At 36.4% G+C, this 25,613-nt stretch overlaps 4 protein-coding genes across 5 annotated transcripts; 3 read left to right on the top strand and 1 right to left on the bottom strand.

Moving 5' to 3' along the window:
* The first annotated feature begins 875 nt into the window (after positions 1-875).
* Positions 876-15,416, top strand: LOC136410362 (protocadherin Fat 4-like). Of its 2 annotated transcripts, none has more exons than XM_066392495.1 (30): positions 876-956; positions 2,762-2,812; positions 3,745-3,909; positions 4,047-4,279; positions 4,336-4,464; positions 4,516-4,656; positions 5,766-5,897; positions 5,951-6,041; positions 6,092-6,414; positions 6,467-6,655; positions 6,706-6,902; positions 6,960-7,179; positions 7,406-7,584; positions 7,643-7,827; positions 7,883-8,202; positions 8,252-8,402; positions 8,465-8,644; positions 8,695-8,810; positions 9,125-9,370; positions 9,424-9,582; positions 9,635-9,776; positions 9,828-9,940; positions 9,994-10,228; positions 11,577-11,770; positions 14,017-14,118; positions 14,172-14,391; positions 14,445-14,712; positions 14,763-14,963; positions 15,016-15,186; positions 15,245-15,416. In XM_066392495.1, exons 2-30 carry the CDS (start codon positions 2,767-2,769, stop codon positions 15,345-15,347), a joined length of 5,151 nt encoding a protein of 1,716 aa, XP_066248592.1. In that variant the 5' UTR covers positions 876-956; positions 2,762-2,766; the 3' UTR covers positions 15,348-15,416. The 2 variants fall into 2 exon arrangements, with proteins under 2 accessions (XP_066248592.1, XP_066248593.1); XM_066392496.1 differs by having other exon boundaries at positions 941-956; positions 2,762-2,876.
* LOC136410500 (uncharacterized) lies at positions 15,417-18,914 on the bottom strand. Its single transcript, XM_066392692.1, has 9 exons — positions 18,532-18,914; positions 18,269-18,477; positions 17,790-18,206; positions 17,483-17,607; positions 17,277-17,416; positions 17,050-17,222; positions 15,789-16,702; positions 15,500-15,739; positions 15,417-15,440 (listed from the first exon to the last, which is right to left on the bottom strand). Exons 1-9 carry the CDS (start codon positions 18,711-18,713, stop codon positions 15,417-15,419), a joined length of 2,424 nt encoding a protein of 807 aa, XP_066248789.1. The 5' UTR covers positions 18,714-18,914.
* A 187-nt stretch (positions 18,915-19,101) lies between these two features.
* Positions 19,102-20,202, top strand: ND-MLRQ (NADH dehydrogenase (ubiquinone) MLRQ subunit). Its single transcript, XM_066392497.1, has 3 exons — positions 19,102-19,259; positions 19,687-19,830; positions 20,065-20,202. The coding sequence occupies exons 1-3, from the start codon at positions 19,206-19,208 to the stop codon at positions 20,119-20,121; spliced, it is 255 nt and encodes an 84-aa protein (XP_066248594.1). The 5' UTR covers positions 19,102-19,205; the 3' UTR covers positions 20,122-20,202.
* A 294-nt stretch (positions 20,203-20,496) lies between these two features.
* Positions 20,497-22,600, top strand: Ppcs (phosphopantothenoylcysteine synthetase). The gene is made up of 5 exons (XM_066392552.1): positions 20,497-20,702; positions 20,872-21,100; positions 21,155-21,369; positions 21,424-21,609; positions 21,658-22,600. The coding sequence occupies exons 1-5, from the start codon at positions 20,574-20,576 to the stop codon at positions 21,835-21,837; spliced, it is 939 nt and encodes a 312-aa protein (XP_066248649.1). The 5' UTR covers positions 20,497-20,573; the 3' UTR covers positions 21,838-22,600.
* Positions 22,601-25,613: the final 3,013 nt, after the last annotated feature.

Raw genomic sequence — 25,613 nt, 5'->3', positions numbered from 1 at the left:
ATTTCATGTGAAAGTGAGTGTACATAGAGGGGTTCTGGGTCAGCAGCATATGTAGAAGGAACAACAGGTTCGAGCACACGGTCTTGGTTCAGCCTTTGTGACAAACAAACGAGCTAGGGTCGTGGATGCAGTGTGACACCACACTAGACCATCATGGAGACCCCTCCTTAATTATGGACTTCCTGAAGATGCCTCTCTTGTTCTGACTGTCCTGTTTAATGCTGAACGCGTTGCCTTCGAGTGTCAAGTCAAAATCCAAACCGAGACTCATCTGTGAATAACACATTGGTCCATTCTTCAATATGAAGAATGGCCAATAGTCTTTGCTCCCTAGGTTATTTTGAGCAGTGTATTTGCAAATGTTCGTTTATATTTAAACAATAAATCGTTATTGATACTGTCGCTTACAGATTTCACTTGAGATAGATTAGTCCAAAACCTAGATATTGAAGAAAATAGAGATGATATCAAATGACATTACCTTAGGATTAAAGCTCAGATACATCATCAGAAAATTCCTGTTTATGCGATGATCGAGTGAGAACTCATTATCTTAATGCTAAAGTTATAAATCTTTTTTGAGCAATGGCGCCCCGCGATTTGAGTCCATGGGAGGGAAACAGGCCATTTGACTTTCTGCAGCTTCGATCCCAACCAAATGGGCTTCTTTTCATACACATGGTGCTTATACACTTATTATACTTGTGTATATTAAAATCCTCCGTTTCAAGGGTTTTATTCAATATAATTAATTCTCACATTTAAAACATAAGTATTTATAATGTTATGTATCACTGATAGGAGCGATCATCGATTATTTTCATCATGAGGTATATTCTATCTTATATTCCAGATAACTATTTGTGTATACGATTATTAGTAATTCAGTGGTCTTTGTGCCAGAGATTTGTGAAATCCGGGAGCTTTGTCTGGGATAAAAATCGTCAAAAATACTGGTAAGAGCAGCAGTTTTGTGGCGTTTGAGTGACACGATTTTGTGGTGAACATAGAGCTTTTGAATCAGAAGCGGGCGCAAGGAATATGAGTTCGCTTGCAAACTCTCATTTTCTAATTTCATTTCTTTGCACTCATGACACCTCCTCTGCACAAACGCTACAAATTACACATATGAATCATGATATTCTGAAGTCGTAATACTTAACTTTCTTCATGAAACTTATGATAAAAGCGTGTCCTGAGATCATACGCGCAGTGGCTCGGATTTGTATACGTTGTATATTAAATGAGAAAGAAAGGTAAACACCCAGTGTTTGTATTTTTATTTCAATAATATTTTGCACGATAACGTGCTTTGGGTCCAACAACAATCGATAACATTTTCAGCCTTATCTGTACAGTAATCTGCCCTTAAGTTCTTTTTGTCACATTTGACTAGAGTGGTGCGAGACTTCATGAACCAACACTATATTACCATTTTGCCATGGCCATCAAGATCACCTGATTTATCTCCTATCGAACACGTGTGGGACATGATAGGGCGCAAGTTCTTGAATTTAGAGCATCCTTATCAGACATTGGCAGCGCTTAGGCGTGAGGTAGAGGTAGCCTGGAGTAAGATACCGCAAGAGGCTGTAGGCCACCTCATAAGAACAATGCCCAGGCGTCTGCATGAGCGTATAACAAACAGAGGGTGTTCGACACATTATTGAATAATTTCATGTGGTGGTCAACCGATTTGTCTAAAAATGTTATCAATTGTTATTAGGCCCAAAACACGCTAGCAGGCAAAATATTATTGAAATAAAAATAGAAACAGTGGGTGTTTGCCGTTCTTTGTCATTAAGTATATTTAAGCCGTATGTCCATAGGAATGCTCATAAGTAATGCGTAGAAATTTAAGAAAGTGCCAATCTTCTTTTCCATAATCAAAGCTAAGATTTAATTTTAATAAGAGCTAAAATCATACATAAGTCGGGTCTTAAGAATGGACCTGAGAATAATAAGAGCGAGAGAGAGAACTTACTGGTTTTTCTACTGCCTTTTATACATGGTGTATCATATCATCATGGAGATATTTCAGGAGGCGGTAGCTATACAATAATATAAACATTCTAATAGACCCATGGTCAATACGCACTATTTTCGATATACATACAGGGTGGTCAAATTTCACATTTCCTCTCATATTTTTAGGTTTTTTTCACGTATGTCTTTTTTAATTTGATTAAAAGTTACGAATTGCTTCAGATAGTTGATGACTAAGTCAGATGATTATTTTTCCCTACCTTCCTTTACGTTCTTAATTTGCATTCATAGGTATTTTTGCAAATTCCACAAAAACGGTGAACGATATGAACGATACGCAAATACTACAACAGACCAAAAAGCTAAAGAATTGAAGATGGAATTCAAATTTGGTATAGGAATTCATACAAGGTGTTCCATAAAAGATACAAAGCATAAAATAGTACATGACCCAAAAAACATAACACTCTGAATATGGCTACGGACGATTTTGACATTTTGTTGTAGCGAATCTAAAAGAAAATGGGTGTATGAAATTTCCAAAATTTAGCTCAAAGCGCACGTGAGAAAAATGCAAAATACGTGAAAAAATGTGAAACTTTGCCACCCCGTACATCGAAAACGGTGCGTTTTTGATCATGGATCTATTAGCAATTTTTAAAATTATTTTGCAGAATACTTTAGTCTCCTGAAATATCTCCATGAAGGTATGGTACACCCTGTATATTAATATAAAAAATTCTAATTAATAATAAAACTGTCCTTTGTTGTATAGGCGCGATGGCCAATTCATGGCACATCACCTTGTTCTTCCTCCTTTGGCTGGGTAAGTCTGGAGGACTCCGCTGCGTCAGATAGACAACAAAAAAAAACAATTAAGGAAATAATCGGTTCGAATTTAATCGCAAAAAGGCCACTGCTCCTCTTAGTATACAGGGTGTTTTATGGCGAGAGGAAAATATTTTTATACATATAGCTCATTTTCAATTAAGAATACCGTATAACTTATGGTCCGATTTCTGACTCTTTTAGAGATATTAGAAAAGTACACTAAATATTTTTGATTTGCATTCAATTCGTTGATTGAAAAAAATTTAACGAAATACATGTTAAACATATATAACACAAATGAAGTTTAACTAATTGATATGTTTAATGCAAAAATGTCTCAAAATGACTCTCCTCCTTTCGAATACATAGCGCGTTTTATCGAGAAATTGATTAAGAGCGCGACCAAATTCCCGCGGATTTTCGCCCATGGACTCGTACGCTTCTTGTATATTCTCCTTATCGATTCTTGTCTGGAGTCGATGAATTGCGAATACACTTAAGATTTTAGATTACGTCCAAAGTAAAAATCCAGAGGTGTGAGGTCTGGGCTATGTGGAGGCCGGTAGCAAACGAGGAAAGTGACCAGTTTCCCTCAAAGTTTGGTAAATTGTCACAAATGTTCTATTATTGGGAATTTGTCGTTTTTAAAAAAGCTGGTATATGACTACAAAAATGTGATGTCTAATTATTTCATTTTAGGTTTAAGACCACGCAGAACTTTTTATGGAGAATATATTTTTTTCGTAAAATTAATAATAAAAAAAAGTTTCCCATATGATCGCAACTTAAGTTAAGTAAGCAACTAACAACCCTATATAACATTTTTTACAATAAATGAGCGATAGAATTATTCCTTTCAATATTTTCCTCTCATCCTGGAACATCCTGTATTGGATGGGCCTCCTTTAATGAAAAATACCTTTCCAGGGATAGCTAAAGGATTCGTTGTAGAGCCTGTAGACAATAAAACTTATATCATAAGTTGGACCAAAACACATGAAAATGAGTTTGTTATGGAGTTAAAGGAAAACAACCATGACGGACCAGACGCTAAACATTTACTATTATTCACCGTAAAGGAACTGAACGATGGTACGTTCCAGCTAAGTAATAACTGCTCACGCAGCATCTTCCAAATCTGAATGGATTCTGTGTAATGTTCTATACACCCACTTGAAGGTTTTAGACCACATAACTTAACTCTCTTCCAAACTACTTTTTGTTCTTAGGCCAAACCGTAGAGTGGACTTTTCAGAATGGTGAATTCTCTTTCTCCAATGAGGTAAACAATGATGGGGATTATGAATTCTATACTAACCAATATATCGATTACGAGACCGAGGCTACACATCAATATGTTCTTAATAGTTTGATCCAAAACAAATACGTCACTATTACTATAAAAACAGTCAATATCGACGACGAATCTCCAACTCTAACTGCCACCATGTGCACCATGGATGTAAGACCACTTCACTCCATTAAAAATTACGTTGAGATTTATTTAATATACTCCAGGAAAACACGGATTATACCGTGGATTCCGACACAAATACTTGCACTGCAACTTTGTCAGATCCAGATGGATGGCTTGGTAATACTACGTTCACCATCATCAACAGCAATCCAAGTGCCACGGAGGAATTGGTATTGGAACATGATGAAGCACAAAAAATTTCTTAATTGCTCATTTTATAGGAACAGGAGGACAAGATTTTTGAGTTTTACTTCAATAAATCAATAGCAGACAACGTGTATGACACCACAGTCTTTTTAATCACCAAAAAACAGCTGGATTACGAGACTAAGATTTTCTATTCTTTTGCCGTGCAAGCGCGTGTAGGTTACTTAATAAGTAATAAGTAACAAATCACATACAGGGTGGCCCATTGGAAACAAAATAGACGGGTTTGTGCCCAAGAATTTTTTTCTGCAAACGCTGAGACACATCAATTTTATTTTTAAGAGGGACAACTTTTGAGATAAAATCCCCTCCCAAATTGTTTCATTCCTTTGCCTCGTGATCACGACTCCCCTTGAGGTATCAGACGGCATTCTTAAACAATACACGTAGTAGTTGTTCCAGATCCCGGGTCTGTTGCACAGATTTTGCTTTTCAAATGCCCCCATAGAAAAAAGTCTAATAGACTTAAATTTGGAGATTTAGCCGGCCACTACATAGAACCTTTTCGCCCAATCCATTACTCGGGAAAATGTCTGTCCAAAAACTCTCTAACACGTTATGCATAATGCGGTGGAGCTCGATCTTGTTGAAATACCAAGGATTTTCTTGATAGGAGTCATTACGTTCAACAGATAACGGGTAAACAATATCGTCCAGTGACTCCAAATACATTTTCCCTGGCAGATTACCATCAAGAAAAATTGGTTCAACTAAACGATCCCCAAAAATACCTGCTCATATATTCAATTTCTGAGAAGCTTGAGTGTGGACTTCATGTAAAACTCTTGGATTATTTTCTGCCCAATAGCGACAGTTATGAAGATTAACAGTAGAGTTACGAAAAAAATATATATATTAGTTCGAAAAGCAAATTTCTCTCCATTTAGTGATACGTTCATAAAACTTCAACCACCGATCGAAATCATCGTCATTTAATTGCTGGTATAAATAAATTTTGAAAGGATGAATTTATGATTATTCAATATTCTTTAAATAGTTCTTCCGATATTAGAAACAGTACTCAATTTCCTCGCGATCAAAGTTATGTCTACAGCAATTCGTCCTAAAATTTGAATCTCAGTAGCCTCATTTTTGACTGGAAATTCACGTTCAGGATTCCGTTTCTTGTTGGCTACTAATCCAGTTGGAACTTTGCAACCATCTCTAAAACGTGTCTCAACGTTCATAGGAAAAATCCTTGGGCACAAACTCGTCTGTTTCGTTTTCAGTCACTCCGCATGTACATCATTTAAATTACTATTAGGACGGTGCTGGACATACAACTCTTCCCAACGAAAATGTCACTACCATTGTGGACGTAAATGATTTGAACGACATGCCCCCAGAATGGACGGACTATTTCAGTGTAGCCCAAATAACTGAGAAAACTTCCTATGTAAGAGCATACATATCATACGCCCATCGACGTATATTAATCCAAAATTCCAGCCTTTCTCCGTCACTGCGGTGGACGGCGATCGAGGGATCAACGCTGAAATAAAGTACTTTCTCATCGCTTACGACGAAGACATCTGTACAGGTGAATCCACAATACCAACCAAACCTTCTTGCTTTAACATTTGGTTATAGATTCCTGCGTGAACATAACAACGAAGGATGGGAAGGGAATAATTGCAGTAAATCCCATCGACCGAGATGCTAAAGACCTCACCTACTATAAATTCGAAATTATGGCCCAAGAGCAGGATGATCCTCCATACACCGCCAATCTCTCTATCACCTTCTTCCTTGACGATCTCGATGACAATAGCCCCTTATTTATGAAGGTGCTTCGGAGTAATGACACCGATGACGATTTAGTGAATGAAGACCCGAAAATTGTAGAATTTACTTTCTATGAAAATTTCGCCGGAGTAATCGATGGGGCCATATTTATCCAAGACATTGACACTGTAAGCCTCATGGAAGCCTAAAGGAGGTGAATAGCCGAGGTGTAAATTTTAGGGAGAAAACGCTCAATTCTCGGTGGAACTATTGGAAGACGACGAAAGAGCCCATGCTGATGTGGAATACACCGACGCTTTCCTAATTATACCTACAGCAGGGTACCGCAGCGGGAACTTTACCATAAACGTGAAGAATGCAACGTATTTAGATTTCGAAAATGAGCCATGGCAAAATTTCTCGTTCTACGTAAGTTTGTGAATTTTCATTTCATTATTACTGATGACCATTGACCCCAGATTCATTCATGGGACACTAAAAACACCTCAAACGAGGACAATCTGCTCGTAGAAATCCACTTGGTGGACTACAACGACGAACTTCCTATTTTTCCCAAAAGCTCCTACTTAACGGACGTGGCAGAGAACATCAAGAAAGGAGAGAAGATTATAGAAGTCAAAGCCACGGACAGAGATGCCGAAGATAAAATCCTTGTGTAAGCACCTTGCAAAATTGACACTAAAAATTAGTATATTTTGGTGTTTATGCGTAGCCATCAGTTGGTGGGGTCCGATACGATCATCTCAGGAATAACCATCGATTCGGCGAGTGGGGTGATCTCAGTCTCGGGGGAAAATTACGTGTTCGATTATGACCGGATAAACCCAGTCATTTTTCAAGTGCAGGCAATCGACAAAGTCAACCATATAACCACCGTATCAGTTACCCTTAATATAACTGATGTAAATAATAAAGCCCCTACATACAATGTGGTAAGTACTCATTTAAAACCGATTATGAAATCGGCTTGTGACAATCGCGGATATCAACGATGTAAACGTAGTCAAATTAGCGTGAATTGATGTTAAATCTAGGCAACACACATTATCTCCAAGGTATCTGTCAATGTAGTTGGAGGTGATGAGTGCGTTTACTTCGAAGAGCTGAAAAGAACTTTTGATTACTTTTTTTAAACTGTTGAAACATGTCAATTTCTAGAAGGATGTGATATCAGTGGAAGAAAACCAAGTCATAGGGATCCCTTTAAACGCGACAATCACTGCCTCTGACGTGGACACAACTCGGGATTTAACCGCAGAGATCAACTGGAATTCCTCTTATGCTATGAAAAACTCGCAAAAATTGATTAATACCACTGAAAACTTCAAAGCCATGAAGTAATAACGCCGCAAGAACAGTAATTCTCAATTTTATTCAATACCTCTTTCCCCGCAGGTTCTTGGAACTGAGTCAAGAAAAAACTTCTGAAGACACCATAACCATCACCCTACTAGTAAGCGATAACAACAAAAACCTAACTGCACCAGATTACGAAACCTTCGACACTCTGTATTTGAGTATCAAAATCACGGACCAAAACACGTTAGTTCCGGAGTTTGAAGCCATGAAAAGCATTGAGGGTAAGGATTCTGCGATTAGCTATAAAAGAAATTGACGATATTTGTCCGTAAATAGCCCTAATCGTCGTGAACATCATTGACATTAACGATAACGCTCCTATTTTTACCAACAACACTTTGGAGAAGAACCGCACAGTTTATGAAAAATCTGCTGTTAACACTATTGTTGGTACCATTGAGGCTACTGATGCGGATGTAGGGGATGTTGTGACTTATGAATGCACGTATTTGAATAAAAGCCTAGATTGGTTCGAATGCGATTCTGAAGGGGAAATTACGACGACAACTGCTAAGATCAATTGCGATGATGGACCCATAGTAACAGTCAGTATCAATTGCAGTGCTACTGATGGATATTGGGTAACTTCACAAGTTGTAAGTGAACGTACACATTGAGAATGTTGGAGTAAACGATGATTTTCAGTTTGATATCTATATTCTGGACACAAACGATCAACATCCGGTAATCTTGGTCGGCAATACTGAACCCAGCTCAGATACCGTTGAAGTGAAAGAAAAAAGCCCTAAAGGGACTAAAGTTACTGTTCTAGGGTACCGCGATCATGACCGAGACAGTAAGGGAAAACTACAATTTACCTAATGGTTAGAGTACTTACTGTGTTTCCATTTTCTCTAGTTCCCTTCCACACGGTGCAATGCAAGATCAGCCAGACCGAGGAATGCTACGAATCCTTTGAGATCGACGAGAAGAACAATATTATAGTCAAAATTGGTGGCAGTGACATAAACAGAGACGAAAAGAAGGCCAAATATACTTGTACCCCTACGTGTTACGACAATCCCAATCTGGAACAGAGTGTGTGAATGAAAAAAAAACGTTATTAAATTGTAACTTGTGGGTTTCAGGTCAGGGACAAAACACCAACGCCAATACTTCGTTTGTAATAAAACTCATCGATATCAACGATCATTGTCCTGAATTGATAACAAGGAAGTTGGAGGTGTCTGAGGATTCTTCGAAGGTATTGTAAAAATTCCTGTATTTTTCTAGAATTGTTTGTATGTATGTATCTAAATACTAACAACAAAGTAATAATGCCCAGGTAAATATGCATTTCTACACATCGCACGAAGTGGTCACATAATACAAAACAATATGATAAAGTCACCAATTTGTCAAGACTTACTGAGAGAATCTATCATCCTATAACAGATGGCAAAGTTATTCCCAAATCGAAATTTGTAATAAATTTCAATCGATCTGAGCTAAATCTCTGAATACCCGTATAAATTTGGAGAACCAGGACCGCCTTAATACTGTAAATATCAATTCTAGGATGAATATTTGGGCGATCTAGAGGCGGAAGACATAGACGAGGGGAAAAATGCGGACATCAAAATCACGGTGTCAACGGTCACAAAATTAGATGGTGACGAGGAAATAGATTTTACAGACGAAGAGTTGTTTGGTACTGAAAAGAACGAGGATGATTATTATAAAAACGCAACCAGGAAAGTGTGGCACTTAACTGCCAAAAAAGACTTAAGAGACTATTATGGAGAGTACTCAATTCAGTTCTATGTAAGTATGTGATGGAATTCGCTGTTGAGCTATAGCCCGCATTATTTGTCCAGTTAACAGACTTAGGAGAAGAGCCGCAAACCACTGAAGACCCCGGTAACGAGGAATTTAAGAAGAAAGCCAAGATACCAGTGACAATTCAAAAGTTCAACTATTACTCCCCAGTTTTTGTATTTCCAACCAAGGCCGAAACAAGCTTCTTTTTAACATATGTAAGTTAAGGATCTCGTTATTGGGAAATCCTATTTTCTTTTTGAATTTTAGGAGCAAGAACCAGGTAAACAACTGGCAATGTACTTCCAAAATAAAACCTTCGAAAACTTGGAAATAACCGATGGCACCCAAAAGGAACCGTGTCTCGATAAATGGGAACCAGAGTTTGAGGTTTCATTGGTGAACATGTCCGGTAAGCTTGCAAATTCTCCCTAAATAGCAATTAAATTCCTCATCTATTTAGTCACAACTACAAACTTCTTCACCACCAAATCACTGGATAGATGCACAGCGCAGCTTCAAGTCAATGACAAATACGACAAGAATTATGTTGCTGATATAGGGGGGGCTTTCAAGGTAAGATGAAGAACTTTCTGAGGCGATCTGGTCTCACCCTAAAGCTTATGCAGGTGCACCTTAGTGCCAAATTGGCCGATGCAGCACCCAAGGATGGAGAGGCCAAATACTCCGAATCAATCGATATAACAATCAACTTTGTCGACATTAATGATGACCCAATATTTAACCAATCTTTGGGAGAGTGGAACTTTTCGTTATTAGAAGCGAATAGTTCTCAATCCATGTCTTTGCCTGACGAGAGGAAAGCGTTCTATGCAATCGAGGATGGAAGCAACACTTTGACCAGTAAGCTGGAATTGATATTGCAATAATAGTGAAATTATCCTTCATAGTCACAGTCATCACTATTACAACTTGGATCAGTTTTGAAACTTTTTTATTGACGATTAGAGAATCTGCACGCGGACATGTGGAGTAGGCATAGAGCGTTCTTGTATGCTCACATAATGTCAGGAAGCTGCTTCCCTCCGGGATCGCCCATCGATTAAACTCCTTCCCTGTCTTCATCCAATAATCTTTCCTGGAACCGCGTAAGCATTGCTTCAGGAGAGGACAGGGTGTTCTTACTCCTGGCTCATTTCTTCCTCTCCCCTTTTTCTCCTCCGCTCCTCTTTATTTTTGCCTTTCGTATTCTCTTGTAGCATTTCGCTTACTTGCGCCCAGCTTTTTTCATCCCTAATTATAATATCCGTGTGCTCTTCGTTATCCAAGTGTTGTATGTCAGTTCCGCCCGCTTTTTCTTCCGTAAACTTTTGACATACGAAAATTGTATGATCAGGATCATCTATTCAATCGCAGAACCAGTAGATATTATTTTCAGCTATCCTTGTTTTATGCGGGTACCTATTGAATATCCCATATCCTCAAAATCCATACGGCAGCCTTCGATTAATTATGTCCAGCTTTTACCTTTATCTCTTCTGTAACTTCCCTGAATTGTTCCAGAGCGTCCACTATGGATTTCCTCTTCCTAAAACCATACTGAGCTTCTAAGATCAGGCTTCCCTTATTCAATTCGCCCAGTAGCGTCTCTCCCACCAACCATTCAAGGAGCTTTCCTCCCGAGTCTATAAGGCGTATGGGTCTATAGGCGATCTTTGCACACTTTGTTTTCTTTGGCCTTTCAATTAAGATCAAACGGGCCATTTTTCACGTCGTGGGAAAGTTTTCTGTTCTTAGAGACTCGGTAAACATATTCAGAAAAATGACACCATGGAACTGTACGTACTTTATAAGGGACCGATACTGTCTGGACCAGGATCTTTTCATGTCTTAATCTTCGACAGTGCCACTCTAAGCTTTTCTTCGTCAAACTCTGCAAAGTTGTTTTATCTCGCTTCTGACTGTCTTCGCTTGGCATCCATTGTTACCACAATTTCAGTTTTCTTGTCAAAATCTCATAGGCTTCACCCCATATATTTTCCTCCAGTTCTTCGCAGATCTATTTTCACTTTTGCGTTTTACTGTCGAAAATCTCTTTTTTTAAGTCCTTTTTTGCGATTTTATACGCGTTTTGCATTTCCGTCAGCTCTGCAGGCGTGTGGCTTTGAATCTCGTTAATTTCCTCCTTTGTCTATTACATTTCTTCCTTTTTTCTTTATCGTGAGTTTTGAAGCTTAAAATCACTGTTTAGAATACTACTTCTTGGGTTCGGAGGACGACGATGTTTTGAACACTTTCAAAGTGGACGTTAACACAGGAACGGTTGAATTGAAAAAGGAATTGGATTATTTGGTGAAGACTGATTATTTATTTGAACTGCTGGCTGGTAGAAACAAGAGTGTCCCATCGGATAATAGCGCTTCAAAGATGTCGGTTAAAGTCTCTGTAAGTAAACCTTAGACAAAAATAACCAAATTACGACTTAACACTACTTCTACCACGACTTTGTGTATACTTATTTCGATCAAAAGGTGTCTTTTTACATCTTTGCATTTGAACGCAAGTAACTGGAAATAATGATTAAAAAACATCATCTTTTTATTTTTGTTTGTATTTTATTTACAAAATAACAAAATAATTAAACATTTTAATATTATAACAAACTTTTAGTTTTCATATACAAGGCCTTTTACATATGTGGAAAATGGCAATAATTTTTCTACCAAAAACTGTTTCAAGTAAAAGCTACGAAGCTAATTTATTGTCACTTTTTGATGAGTTTGAATTTTTTTTTACTCCATAACATTTCAACAAAGTCCAACTTTTGTTCTTCAAATGCCATCCTCTATTTCCGAATTGTTTTATGGAATCTACACGTCTTTGCGCATACAGACACATCAAATTTTACTAGGGTTTGATAAGAAAAATGTCGAAAAGAATGTTTTTTCTTTATTTTATTAAAAAAAAAATAAATTCGATCAGAAAAGCAAAGTAATAAAAACACCCTCTGTATTTCAAGTAAATAACATTGCGTAAATTTTAATTTTTAATTAAAAAAAAAGCGCTATCAATTTTTTTGTTTGGTGAAACAAAGTAGTTAGTCAGGTCACCTGATTTAAACCCTCTCGACTTTTTCCTTTGGGGCCATTTCAAAGATAAAGTTTATAAAAATCGGCTAAATAATATAAATAACTCGAGGTATTGTCGATCTGATGCAATCAATCAAGCAAGACCCTGATGTTCAGGTGAGAAGATCATTCGTGCAAACAATAGCTCTGTGTTTGAATAACAACGGAAGACATTTGGAACAATTACTTTGAACATTATATAACAACTAATTCTTCTAAACAATAAACTGTTAATTTGCTTTTCTGATCGAATTTAATTTTTTTTCAATAAAATAAAGAAAGAAATGTTTTTTTCGATGTTTTTAAAATCTAATCACAATTAAATTTGATATGTCTGTATGGGTAAATAAGTGTAGATTCAATATAACAATTCGGAAATAGAGGGTGACATTTGAAAAACTCAAGTTAGACTTCGTTGAAATGTTATTGGGTCACAGAAAAAAGGAGAAGGCCATCAGAAAGTGATAACTAATTAGTCTTGTGACTTTTACATGATTTGATACAAAAATTATTTAAAAAGTTATTGTCATTATTCTATACAGGGTGTTACTTAATGATAGGCCGTAGTTCCAAGAGAGTGTTCCTAAATTAAATTCAAATACAATAATTCATATAAGCATGTGCCCCAGAAAGGCTGGTTTTCAAGATACAGGATGTCAAAGGTAAAAAAATGGTTTTTTATTAATATCTCAAAGATCATTTTGCCGATTTTGTTGAAATTTAATTCTGTTGTTCATTTTAATAAGACGCTAAGTTAGCACTAATTAGATGATAATTGTGAGTTCCAGTGGCGTTCCGGGAGCAGTCTTACAAATAATATTGACAAAAAAATTTACGCCACTGACTTTTTTTAAATCTTCTATTTTTTCGGATTAAGCGGCTAAAAATACAACTTTTTCGTTTTTGTTATTATTTCATATATGATTATGTATATGATGGACTCTGTATAAAAATTTTGTTTTCATTATAAAATTGCGGGCCTTCACCAATTTGAGAGCATTTTTTTAAAAATTATTTCTATTAACATTTCTTCAACTCTTGAAATTCTGGACGTCCTTAAAATTAGATATACGTATATTAGAATAAATAAACTAAGAAATAAAAATAATTACCAATATTATAATACTTTTACCATTCATATACACACCTGAAATGGTAATTTTCACAAATTCTACACTACTGTATATTTAAATTCAAGTTACCGCGAAGTAAATACCCTAAACTAACCGCTTCAATGATCTGAAGTAAAATGCAACATTGTAAATGATAACCAAATATAAAAATTATACTGGGGATTTCCCCATTTTTTGTTACAACAAAAATGGGGATGATTTAAAATTGTATAATGTTGTAAAATCGTTGGGGTGTCAAAAGACACCTCATGGTAGAAATAGGTATACCATGTACGCATATTTATATTCAGGGTGAGCTGGAGAAAAGTGATATCGTTAAATAAATTTAACAATTATTATACGAAAAGTCAAACCATTAATTGAGAAAAGAATGTTCAACTTTTAGAAGACATCTTTTGATACCTTTGGTAGAAATAGTGTTAACTTGCAGGTGATCGATATCAACAATCACGTCCCACAATGGACTGAACTGGCGTTCTACGGGGCAATTACCAAAAATACCCAAAAAGGATCGACAATAGTTACCATAAACGTAAGTTTCCCAAAAAAATAATGAGAAAAGTTTGGAACGTATAGAGATTTTAGGCGACTGACTTGGATACCATCGACCAAGGGAACCTCGTATATTCCCTCAACAGCTCAATAAGCGCAAAGGGATCTGCTAATCTGAATAAGACTAAGAAACCCTTCCTACTGGACAGCGATTCTGGAGTAGTGACTCTCAACTTCAAAGTCGAGGCCAACATGAATGGATATTTTAGTTTCTGGGTCAAAGTACAGGACCACGAAGATGACTACGGAAACGGTAAGTTGGCGATATTAACCGGCGTCAAATGCCTCTATTTCTGGGCTGAACAGGTCCCTTCGACAACACAACAACCGTGACCATCAGCATTGTAACCAGTGACAATACTGTTACGTTTAAGTTCGAGAATACCTTAGACGCCATCGTGGACAAGAAGGTGGCAATGCTTAAAATAATCAGTCAATATTTGGAGTGGGATTGTCACGAAGAGGACATCGACAACGACAGTAACAATGGGGTCACCTACGACAACGTGACCGCCGCCAATATTTATTGCACAGATTCTAACAACACCCTCGTCTTGTCGGACAAAATGAAAATGTACGTTCTTACATGTTCTGGTCGTGAGGAAAAATAATGCTCCTTTGCAGGAAACTTAACAACATCAAAACCTTCCAAAAACTAAAACAGAGCCTATTGGAAAAGGGGCTGCTTTTGCAGAGCTTTACTTCAGATAGCACTCCGATAGATAAACTGGAAAACACCCTCAAAGTCACGTTAATTGCGGTCTCCGTTGTTCTCGGGGCTATGTGTCTCATATTGGGCATAACATTCTTCTTTAAAACCAAAGAGTAAGTCGGCACATTCATCTTGCTTCAGCCGTTAATGATTTCCTGCGTGCAGATTGAACAAGCGATTGCACAACTTAACGAAACCGAAATTTGGCTCGGACGAGTCCCAGATTAACAGAGCCGGACTGAACGTCCCCACGAGCAATTTGTTTGCGACCGAGGGTGCCAACCCGATCTTCAATTCTCAATACAATAGAGACCCCATGAAAGCGGAAACTTCCAGGTAAATTGCTGCAATATTTTTTTTATATAGAGTTAACGGCAAAATCTATTTTTCTTAGCATTCACAGTGGCAATTCGGACCTAGTAGGGCTGGAGGACAGCCCAGAATTTGACGACATGTTCGGTGAAGTACCACGCAGTGATAATGTAATGTATATGTAAGGTCAAGTGATTTCTTGCAGCGGAACTAAACGCTCTGTACAATTGTAAATATATTTTTTATTCACGTTACTACATGATTCCAACTCCCAGCACCTGCAACTGAAAAACTATTTGAGCAAAAATTGGATTATAACCACAGAATACGTAGCCACCGTCGAAGCAATGGCCCCCAGGATGCTCCAATTCATGCAGAAGAACCCCCCAGCCCTCGCACAAACCTGCCTGGATTGGCTCACTTCTAAGACAAATCGCAGTTGCTTTTCAATCAAAGCGTCGATTTCTGTCTTAACTTGAAGAGGCAGTTTGCCGATCACATAATAACAAGTCCCAGTGAGCTTTTGCCCTGCCTCCTGCAAGGCCTCGCCGATATAAGCCGCCAGCGCGATTTGTGCCTAAAAATATCCAGTTTAAACTTGATTCGACCAGTTTGCGCCAACTTACAGACGATATAGAAATAAGCAAAAAATGGGTGGAAAATATGAAGGGAGTCGTCTCAATCCCTTGGATCACCTTAGGCTTGAAACCGAATTCAATCAATATAGTGCAGTCGTAAAACACGTTGCCGATAATGCATAAAACCATAATAGTCACAATAGATTTGGCCTTATAGTTCATTTTATCCACAAAATCGCAGAGATGGTTAAAAATTCGATCGATTGCCTTCAAATTGTTTAAATAATCACTGGTCTTTACCGGAAATCTTGCAATGCTATTGAGACTCCCAGAAATGGTCTTGGAAGTCAAAAAGCTCTCACTAGCGTCTTTTAGATAGTAGTTCAAGTTTCTGAAACACTGCCTGAGTCGTAAAATGAAGAACACATACATAACCATCAATAAATTGTGCAGCCAATACTGCAAGTCCCTGATCAGATAGTACTGATACATGTTCCAACCGATTAAGTACCAGAGAAAGTATATGTTTATCGCTATCGGAACAACAATTACCAATCTAAGCAACCAAATCAGCATGATCAGTACTGGACATTCGTCCTGGGGCCGCAATACGTTCTTACTGGTAGCAAATGCTATCAGATCAGTAAACAACGTAATCTTGGACATTTTCTTAATGGACATAAAGGTCAGGCTGAAGAGGAGAAAGTCGCTAAAGCAATTCACAAACTTTACTACTCCATTATTGAACTGGCCGAGCCCATCATAGATCCTGCATTTCCCTATTACGCTGTAGATAAACCCGACTGTATGGAACGTTATCAACATCGCTCTAAAGTAAATGGAAAATCTTTTATATTTGACAACTGCCAGAAGAACACGTACTTCTGAAGGGATTTTATAAGTTCTCTTAGTTGAGTCTTGCCCGCACATTGTTGAACTTAACTTGGACTGGTAAAAAATTCCTGTCACCAGAATTCTTTCATGAGTGGGCGAGTAATGATACTGAAACACGCAATTATTATGTTATTGGTTCTTCTAATAACGGTCGAGGGCAAGTGGTTTAATTAATCAAATTAAGTCTACCAGATTAAATTTCACTGATAAGTGATTTATTCCTAAAACCTCCATTCGTCATTTCTTGAAAAATTAATGTTGTAATTAGTGCTATGGAGCGTGTAGTCTTCTTTTAAAAATCGAAGATTGATGATGGAACTGGGTCGGTGGGTGTGATAAAAGTTAATGAGAAATTATGACAATTATAGGGAAGGAAATTATTGAGTTGAAACGCAATTTGTTTAAATTTGTTTACTGGGCACTTTTTGAGCTACAATACAAACATTCTCTAAGGTGACTTCTTTATTCACATAATAATGCAACAAGCACTCGAAACCAAACTCCTGTAAATACTTTAATCGTCCCCAGTTAATAATATTTTTACACTTCCGTCCAATTTCCTCTCTTTGTGTCCTACTAAGCCCGTATCTAAAAAGCAGAAATAAATGGCAGTTTTATCTTCAAGAAGAAGAATCACATTACTTTTCCGTTTCCATTAAAGCCCCCTCCAGTCCCTCATTTCCGAGCTTTTTCCTATACTCCCTACTAAACCCTGTTCCGCAAATTGCCCAACTGGTCAACCCACACACTACTTGAAAATCAGTTATATCTAAATGGTTTTCCTAAAATGTATCGCCAATTAGGAACTCTCTTCTTTCTGCTATTTTAAAACTGTCTCAAACAGGTACCTCAAAGAATTTCTTGCCAGTATAAGACGTCCACAAACACCTATGGTGACAACAAAAAGTGAGAATCATCCCCTTTATTTTATGTTTATTGATATTTGGACTGGTTAAACACCTGATTGCTAGATCTGAAAGGCAATTTGGAGATTTATATTAATCTCAATGGACCAGCAAATCACTTGGTTATCCTCCAATATTTGAAAATATTATATTCTGGTGACAGTTTTTTTACCAGATTGACCAGTGATTACTCCGTTGCTATATCGATGGAAATTAGAATGTACAATATCAACTGAAAGTCAAGCCTCACCTGTGGCTCCACCACACAAATGTTTCGTCGCTCCTACAACATGCTCTGCCTCATTAACACCTTCAATTTTATCCAAAACCAAGTCAGCAATATCCGCCCTAATTCTCATAATTTTATCACAAGTTTTTGCCAATTTATTGTCGCGTTTATGTTTTGGAGAAGCCTTTTCTATTACCAGCACTTTGCAGCTATCTAAAGAGTCTGTGGCTTCAGCTATCCAGTAACTCAGCTGACCTCTTCCTGCACCAAATTCAATGAAACACGTTTTGTTTTTTAACAGGTTGTATTCTTGTAACAGCCCCAAAATTGAGGATGCCTGCTTTAAATGCTTCTTTGCCTTATTACCATTTTCAGGTTTATTTATTTCATCTTCAACTATTTTAAATGAAAAGTCCTTTGTTGTTATAGTAACTTTCTCTGAAAGAATTAAGATGATTTGAATAATAAGAAAGTTTGTTTAACAAACAAGAACTACAAACCTTCATAAATATGATCAACTTTTTTGATAACATTAAGTATTTGTTCCTTGGAGAAAGTTGAGAGCATTTGAAAAGAGTCAATTGAGGGGAATTCTGGGGCTACCTCTGAGTGACCAGAATTCACATTTTTTTCAATAAACTCTTCTTGAGGTTTCTCTCGAGCATTGCATATTTTAAGGTGTTTTTTTAAGTTCTGAGTAAAAACTGTACTGAAACACTCATTATCACTTTACTTGTAATAAGGAAACCCAAGGCGAACTTACTGTTTGGGGTCCAGGGGGCAAACTATTCTAATTCCCAAGGAATTTTCAGACGTTTGCAAATTACTGCTTGGTTTCTGATGTTCACCACAAAATTCTTGTCCAGACTTTACCAACATTTTGCAGTACCTTTTCTTCCTGTCGACAAAAAATTTACAAGTTGTTTGATGAGATAAGAGCGACATAGCAGCCTGAAACAGTGAGGTACCCAGGAGTTTAATTTACAGTAGTATTTACGTGTAAGGATTTGAATGGAAATGGAAAGTCACGGCACCTATTTTCGATTTCTTATTATAGCCTAATTGAGTGGAATATGATTGTTTAGTATAACTTATATATTGGCATTAGTTTTGCTAATTTATTTAATTATTTCAAATTGAAAATTGATCAAAGAGAAAAAGCACCATAAGGATTAAATTTTGAGGTTACAGTGTGATCGGCTAATGTGTTCGGACTTGGAAGAGAACTAACATATTTATCTCTCGTTTACATTACGGCGAGAAAAAGGATAACAATATTTTGAATTACCAAGTAAAATAGGCAACTACGCTCGATAAAACTTGAATTAAAGAGGCAACGCTGCAAATTTGTTACGAAACAAAATTCATTTATTCAGGATTTTCCAGAAGTGATTTTTTAGTTTTTTTGTGCAGATAAATTACTCTAAATCATCCAAAATGTACCAGAATATGCAGGGATTGTCCTTGTCTTCGCTTAAAAAGCACAAAGCCGTAAGTGTCGTTAGTTAGAACAATTTTTCAGATGGAACACTACTTGACACCTAGTCGATTGTGTCAGCAAACAGTTTATTTTTGTACATTAGATTAAATTCAGCATATTTTAACAAGAATTATGGTATTTTTATAATTTTAAATAGCCCGAACCTTCTAGATTCTTTAAGTTAAAGTAAAAATGTCATAAACCAGACTTATGGAAGGGGGCCACCCTTTATCCTGTGGATCAACACCAGTTTAATATCAACATACATACACGTAAATGTATTAGATATAGTATATCTACCCGCATGAGGGACATTTTCAATTCAATCAAACTCAAATATTATGAAATTTTTCTTATATAACACAACTCCAAATAACCTTTATCATTGTTTGGAGTCAGATTTATTGAGTTGCTTTCATAATTTCTTTTTTGCCCTAGCTCATCCCTCTGTATGTTTGTGTTGGGGCTGGATGTATTGGGGCTACTTTCTACACCCTAAGGCTCGCCACCCGCAACCCTGACGTTCAATGGAACAGGACTGGGGAGATTTCTAATGAAGAGTTCAGGGGCAAGCAATACAAGGTTGGTCTCAGTTCTGGTAGATCTAGTTTATTTATGGATATCTAGGAATAACCAAGACTTTTTGCAACGTATTTTTATTCCATAAAATAATTTTTTTTTCCTAAGTTTTCCTAAATATTTTTAGCCTGGAATGCATGTATCCAATAAAATACTTTATTATTTATCCCATTCCTTTGAGGTGGAATAGGGATACCCTGTAGTATTAATATATGATTAAATTTGATATTTTTTCAGTTCTACTCTCCCGGCGTCGACTACAACAAATTAGAGGACGTAGTTCCTAAATATTAACTGTATTTTGTAATATTTAGCTTTTACTTTGTTAGCAACTAATAGAAATAAAATGGTAAATAAATATAACTACACACACTACTTTAAAAAGTTTTATTTATCTAAAGATAAAATTGATTGAATATCACGTAACATCTACCGTTGTCAAATATGGGTTAGTTGATTAAATCTTAATTAAAGTTGGGCTTATCAGGTTGATAATTTTAAATTAACTTATAATAAAGTCAGAACAAAGACAGAAAACATATTCAAATGTATTTCTTTCTATCCTTGTTTTATAAACGGGATTTGGCGAAAGAGGAACTAACGTTGGTCAGCTGACTGTGACATTTATCGTCACTCTAAGTAGGCATAACCTCAATTTAATTTTAATTATTTTTTGAACTCAAGAACCTGTCCAAATTCCTTCATAATTCATTTACTTTGGTTTTATTTTCAAAATTTCAGCAAAAATGTCGTCGCATTGGGAGGCGTTTTATGCTACGCATTTGCCTCCAACAGATTTTGAAGACAATAGAAAATTACTTCAAGAATTTTGCGAAAGACATGACCAAAATAAGGAAAGAATCGTTTTGATAACGGTAAGGAAAGATCAAGATCATAGTCCATAGGTTCAATTCACGTCTAAAAGCATTTTACTACCGCTTCTAAGCCGCAATAATTTTCAACTTATAGTGAATATTCAATAGAAATGAATAACTGTTTCCCTATTCTCTCGAAGGTTTTTACATGATTAAAATTCTCTTTTAGTCAGGGGGAACAACAGTGCCTCTCGAACATAACACTGTCCGTTTTGTGGACAACTTCAGTGCAGGTACTAGAGGGGCTGCAAGTGCTGAGTATTTCCTTGATCATGGATATGTGACAATATTCATGCACCGATTAAAAAGCCTGGAACCATTCACACGCCACTTTAGTGGGCAAAAGTTTATGGATATGTTAGAACTGAATGAAAGGGGGCCTAACACTACTATTACAGGTTTTAAATCCTGCTATGTATTTCTGGCTCTTACTACTAGAGCTATTGTTTCAGTCAAGCCTGATAGTGTGGATGTACTGGCACCCATTTTGGCAAATTATAAAGCTGCTCAAGAAAATGGTAGAATACTGTATGTGAGTTTTACTACCGTATCAGACTATTTTTGGTTGTTGAGGGCTGCTTGTGAATGTCTCGCTCGATTTGGATCCAGAGCATTATTGTATTTAGCAGCTGCAGTATCTGACTTTTATGTTCCTGCCAACCAAATGGTAATACTACACTGTTTTATTATATTATATCTTAATTTTTGTTGGTTGTTTCAGCCAACACATAAAATCCAATCTGGTGGAGCTGCACCTAATATACAACTCCAGCTAGTACCGAAACTGTTGGCTCCCTTAGTCAGCTTATGGGTCCCTCTTGCTTTTGTGGTTTCTTTTAAATTGGAGACTGATGAAAATATTTTAATAACTAAATCCAGGGAGGCTCTAAATAAATATAAACATAAGGTATAAATCTGCTCAGAACTGACTTGACACTTATACCAACCATTGCAGTTAGTCATCGGTAATATCCTGCAAACTCGACGACACCGCGTGATCTTTGTAACTCCAGAGGACAATTATGAGTTGATTTTATCAAGAGAACAAGTGCTCAGTGGCATGGAGATTGAGGAGATTATAGTGTCTAGTGTAGTAGCCAATCACCTTGATTATATAAAAAACCAAAAGTATTGAGCAGGAGAGTAGAGCGAAGCGATAACAAGTCTAGTACCTATAATATTAGATAATCACTTCTATCAGGGTAACTGTTCATAATTTTCTATTGAAACATGTGCGAATTTACTATATTTAATCAAAAGATTAAAGGGAAGTTAGGTAGGTGGCATAGACATATCTAACCTAAGAAGGGATCATAAGTAGATTCATATAGGCTCTCAGGTTAGACTCGAAATTAGAGTGGTTGGAATTAGAAAAATCAGTATTAGATTTTGATTAATTCTTTTCTTATACTTAAGAATAAGACCTATTTTATTCATAGCTCATAAAAATGGTTACTCAGCAAGAGCCAAATATGTATGTAATATGAGGTAGCAACGTTACCACCTTTCATATTTTTATTACTTTGTAGGTGTGCATGTAAGGAGCATAGCGGAATTTTATACACTTTAAAATCGTTGTATGTACATTTCCTACTATAGGACGTAAACGTGTACCTAATATTCCTATTTTATGTACTGTTGATGTATAGACTTTAAAATTTATTTTATCTTTTTATACCTTTTTGTATCTCTTATTCTTTTAACTATTTAAAATTAAATGTTTTAAGTTGGCAATTGTTGTCTCGCACAATAACATAAAATTTGTGTCCAGCATATCAACCAGTGTATTTAGATGATTGTTAGACTGAGGCAGATTGACTTTGATGAGTAAATTTTCATTAGAAATCTTGTAATTGTTTAGCTGTGATTGATATTTGTGGTAATATATATGAATTTTTTACATCATTTTTTAATTTTAAAAACCTTATACTAAGAAAAAATACAATGTTTTCAGTTGTGACTTCTGGCTTGATAAAAAAAAAACGATTTCCATCCTCCGCGTGCTTTAATTAAAGGATTTAGCAAATTGTTTGGGGCATTAAGCAAAGGGTGGATGTGTACGGGGAGAGATAAAACATCCAAGTCAACATGACAACGTTGTAATTTGTCTTGGCGCGATTCTTATAATAAATGGAGGGAAAGTCATTTTATCGCGCCCTTTTCGTGATTGGTCACAGGATCGTGACGCCATACTGGTTAGCGAAGTAGGGGAAACAATCTTTGTCAAGGCTGCGAACTCTGATTGGTCCGGTGAATTTCTAGTCCGTGATTGGTTGCCGGCCATTTTGTTACAGGTCTATTTCAGGTAGACGCCGTTAAAACAAAACACTTTCGTTATTTGTGTCGGGTAATACTAATCTATTATTTATTAATTAGTAGTTATAAAATGTTGAATAGTGTTGTAACTGCAATAAAAACAAGAAAGATGACTTCGGTGAGTCAGTTCCTTTTTGCATGATTTTGCACATAAAGCTTTGCAATAGCTTTAATTTTCATTTCCTCCATTAAAGTAGCCATTTGTTGCATGAGAATTCCTTGACTTTTGCATGTTCACTGAGAGTTAATTCAACATTTGTACCGTTTTAAACAATATCTGATTCATAATAGTGGTATTTCAATTCGAAATTTGACCCAAAAGTGTGAAAAATTTCACAAAATTCTAACTCGCATCGAATTTCTAGATGCAAAAGAGAAACAAAATGGAGTCGTAACGGCGTCGATTGAAAACCGTTAATAAATTTAATTAACAAGAATCTTAATTGTAGTAACATGCAGTTAAAAGTAAATCATGAAACATGGTTGAGTTTCAAAAATATTTAGCGGCATTAGAAAAATCGAAATTGTCCATAAATAAGTGGGACGCCTTGTTAAATTCTATAATAATGGTTCTGTAAATGTTGTGTGCAAAGACCAAACGGAAAACATCGGTCTAGAAAAAAATGGACCAGATCAATTTCAAAATGAATCGTACTTTTCAACATTAGAATCGATTTATTCACCAATGCCTTTATTTGGTCCACCCATCAATGTCTTATAAATATAATAAAAGCTGAAAACATTGAACTATGATGTTAATGCGCAGGGCATTTGAAGTCATATTGCACATCGGGTGATCGTAAAAATTCTAAGGGAAACAATAAACGTCATTTTTTTTACGTCTAGACAAAGTTCGTTAAAAGAGAAGCGCGCAACAATCTGGTAATGGCGGCAACGGTGCGTTTCCGTTGGCTCTAAATATGCGCGAGACGCCAAGTGGTTGGGATTGGAGGCGGGATTATGATGCGCACGAACTATCAATCATTCAACAATTGAACAAAACGTCTGGCTCGGATAGGAATCGGATATTACTGTCTACCCCGACCGTTTTATTACCCGTGAGAAAAGAAATTGGCATAAATGAAGCGGTTTGTTCAATTGCGGAAGATAATTAAATTTAAGAAGCGAAAACTTTGTTTTGAAAATTTGTTTTTGCATTATTTATTTTTGTCTATAGCAAACCATAATCAAACTGAGAACATTATACATGTAGTGTGACCCGTTTGTTTTGGGGTCAGTCTGTAAAAAGTTTATTAATTGTGCGATTTAACCCGGATTTTTTTTTAATTATAGAGCTTGATAAACTGCACATTTCCAGCAAGAATGGCCTGGTTGATATAAAACCCAAGGCCTACTATGACAGTTTCTAGAAGCAAAATTTGAATAAATTATGTTAGCAATTTTTTTAGAAAAAATCTGTGCAAGCCACTGGATCAGCACCTTCAAGACGGGTTTTTAATTCCTCTATAAAGTCGTTATCATTTAAAGTTTTTCGATAAAATTTTGTACAGGCCCGTCTTGAGGGGTGCTCAATCCAGTGGCTTGTACAGATTTTTTCTAAAAAAATTGCTAACATGATTTATTCAAATTTTGCTTCTAGAAACTGTCATAGTAGGCCTTGGGTTTTATATCCACCAGGCCATTTTTGCTGGAAATGTGCAGTTTATCAAGCTCTATAATTAAAAAAAAATCCGGACTAAATCGCACAATTAATAAACTTTTTGCAGATTGACCCCAAAACAAATAGGTCACACTATACGTATAATAATACATGTTACAACGAACAACTAATTTTCAAACAGGTGCTCAAATTAATTGCTATTTCTCTTAAGCATTTACCACAGGCTTCTATAATTCGGCAGAGTACATTTAAAATTACCACACTGCGTTCCTTGAATTGTGCAAATACCTGTTAAATGGCGTTACGAATATCTTCAATTGTGTTATACTCAGGATGATAAATTAAACTTTGAAATGTCCCTAAAAATTAAGTCCAATGCGGATAAGTTGGGTAATTTTGTAGGTAACGCCTATGTCGGTGGGGCAGCATTTGTGGATGCGATATCGTAACACCTCACAATTTGGGAATATTATGCAGGTGAAAAAATATGCGGGAACAGGGTGCGGTTCCGCTGTGTTAAAGGATTATATCGGCTATATAGTAGTAGCAGTATAAAATGAAATGATTTAATTGATTTTTTCGATCTGTTTCTCATCATGTTTAGGTTCTAGCAGTAAAATACTTTTTTCTTTAATTTTAAAGGTTGATTTTCAAGTTTCAGTTTGGATATTCAGGTTTCGGCTTTGTTTTCCGAGGGATGTTTGGATTTGTTGTTCTCGCTCGTTCATTAGGAGGTCGTCCATTCTCAGCTTTTGTTCAATTTCGATCTATTTCCCATCAAATTTTGCTTATAGAAGTTAGTTTTTTTTTAAATGAACTGCTGAAAAGTTAAATATTGGCTAGTGGACCGCTGACCCTGAGGTTCCTCCCTCAAGACTAAGCAAAACAAGGTCTTTGACATGTGGTATATCTGTACATTGAACACACTGTAAATTATTTCGGTTTGGGAATGGCTGTCTTGTTTAGATCAAGTG

This window comes from Euwallacea similis, chromosome 8, assembly GCF_039881205.1.
Source record: "Euwallacea similis isolate ESF13 chromosome 8, ESF131.1, whole genome shotgun sequence".
NCBI classification, from domain to species: Eukaryota; Metazoa; Arthropoda; class Insecta; order Coleoptera; family Curculionidae; genus Euwallacea; species Euwallacea similis.
Note: the sequence above shows the minus strand (reverse complement) of the source record. Positions and strands in the feature narration are given on the sequence as shown.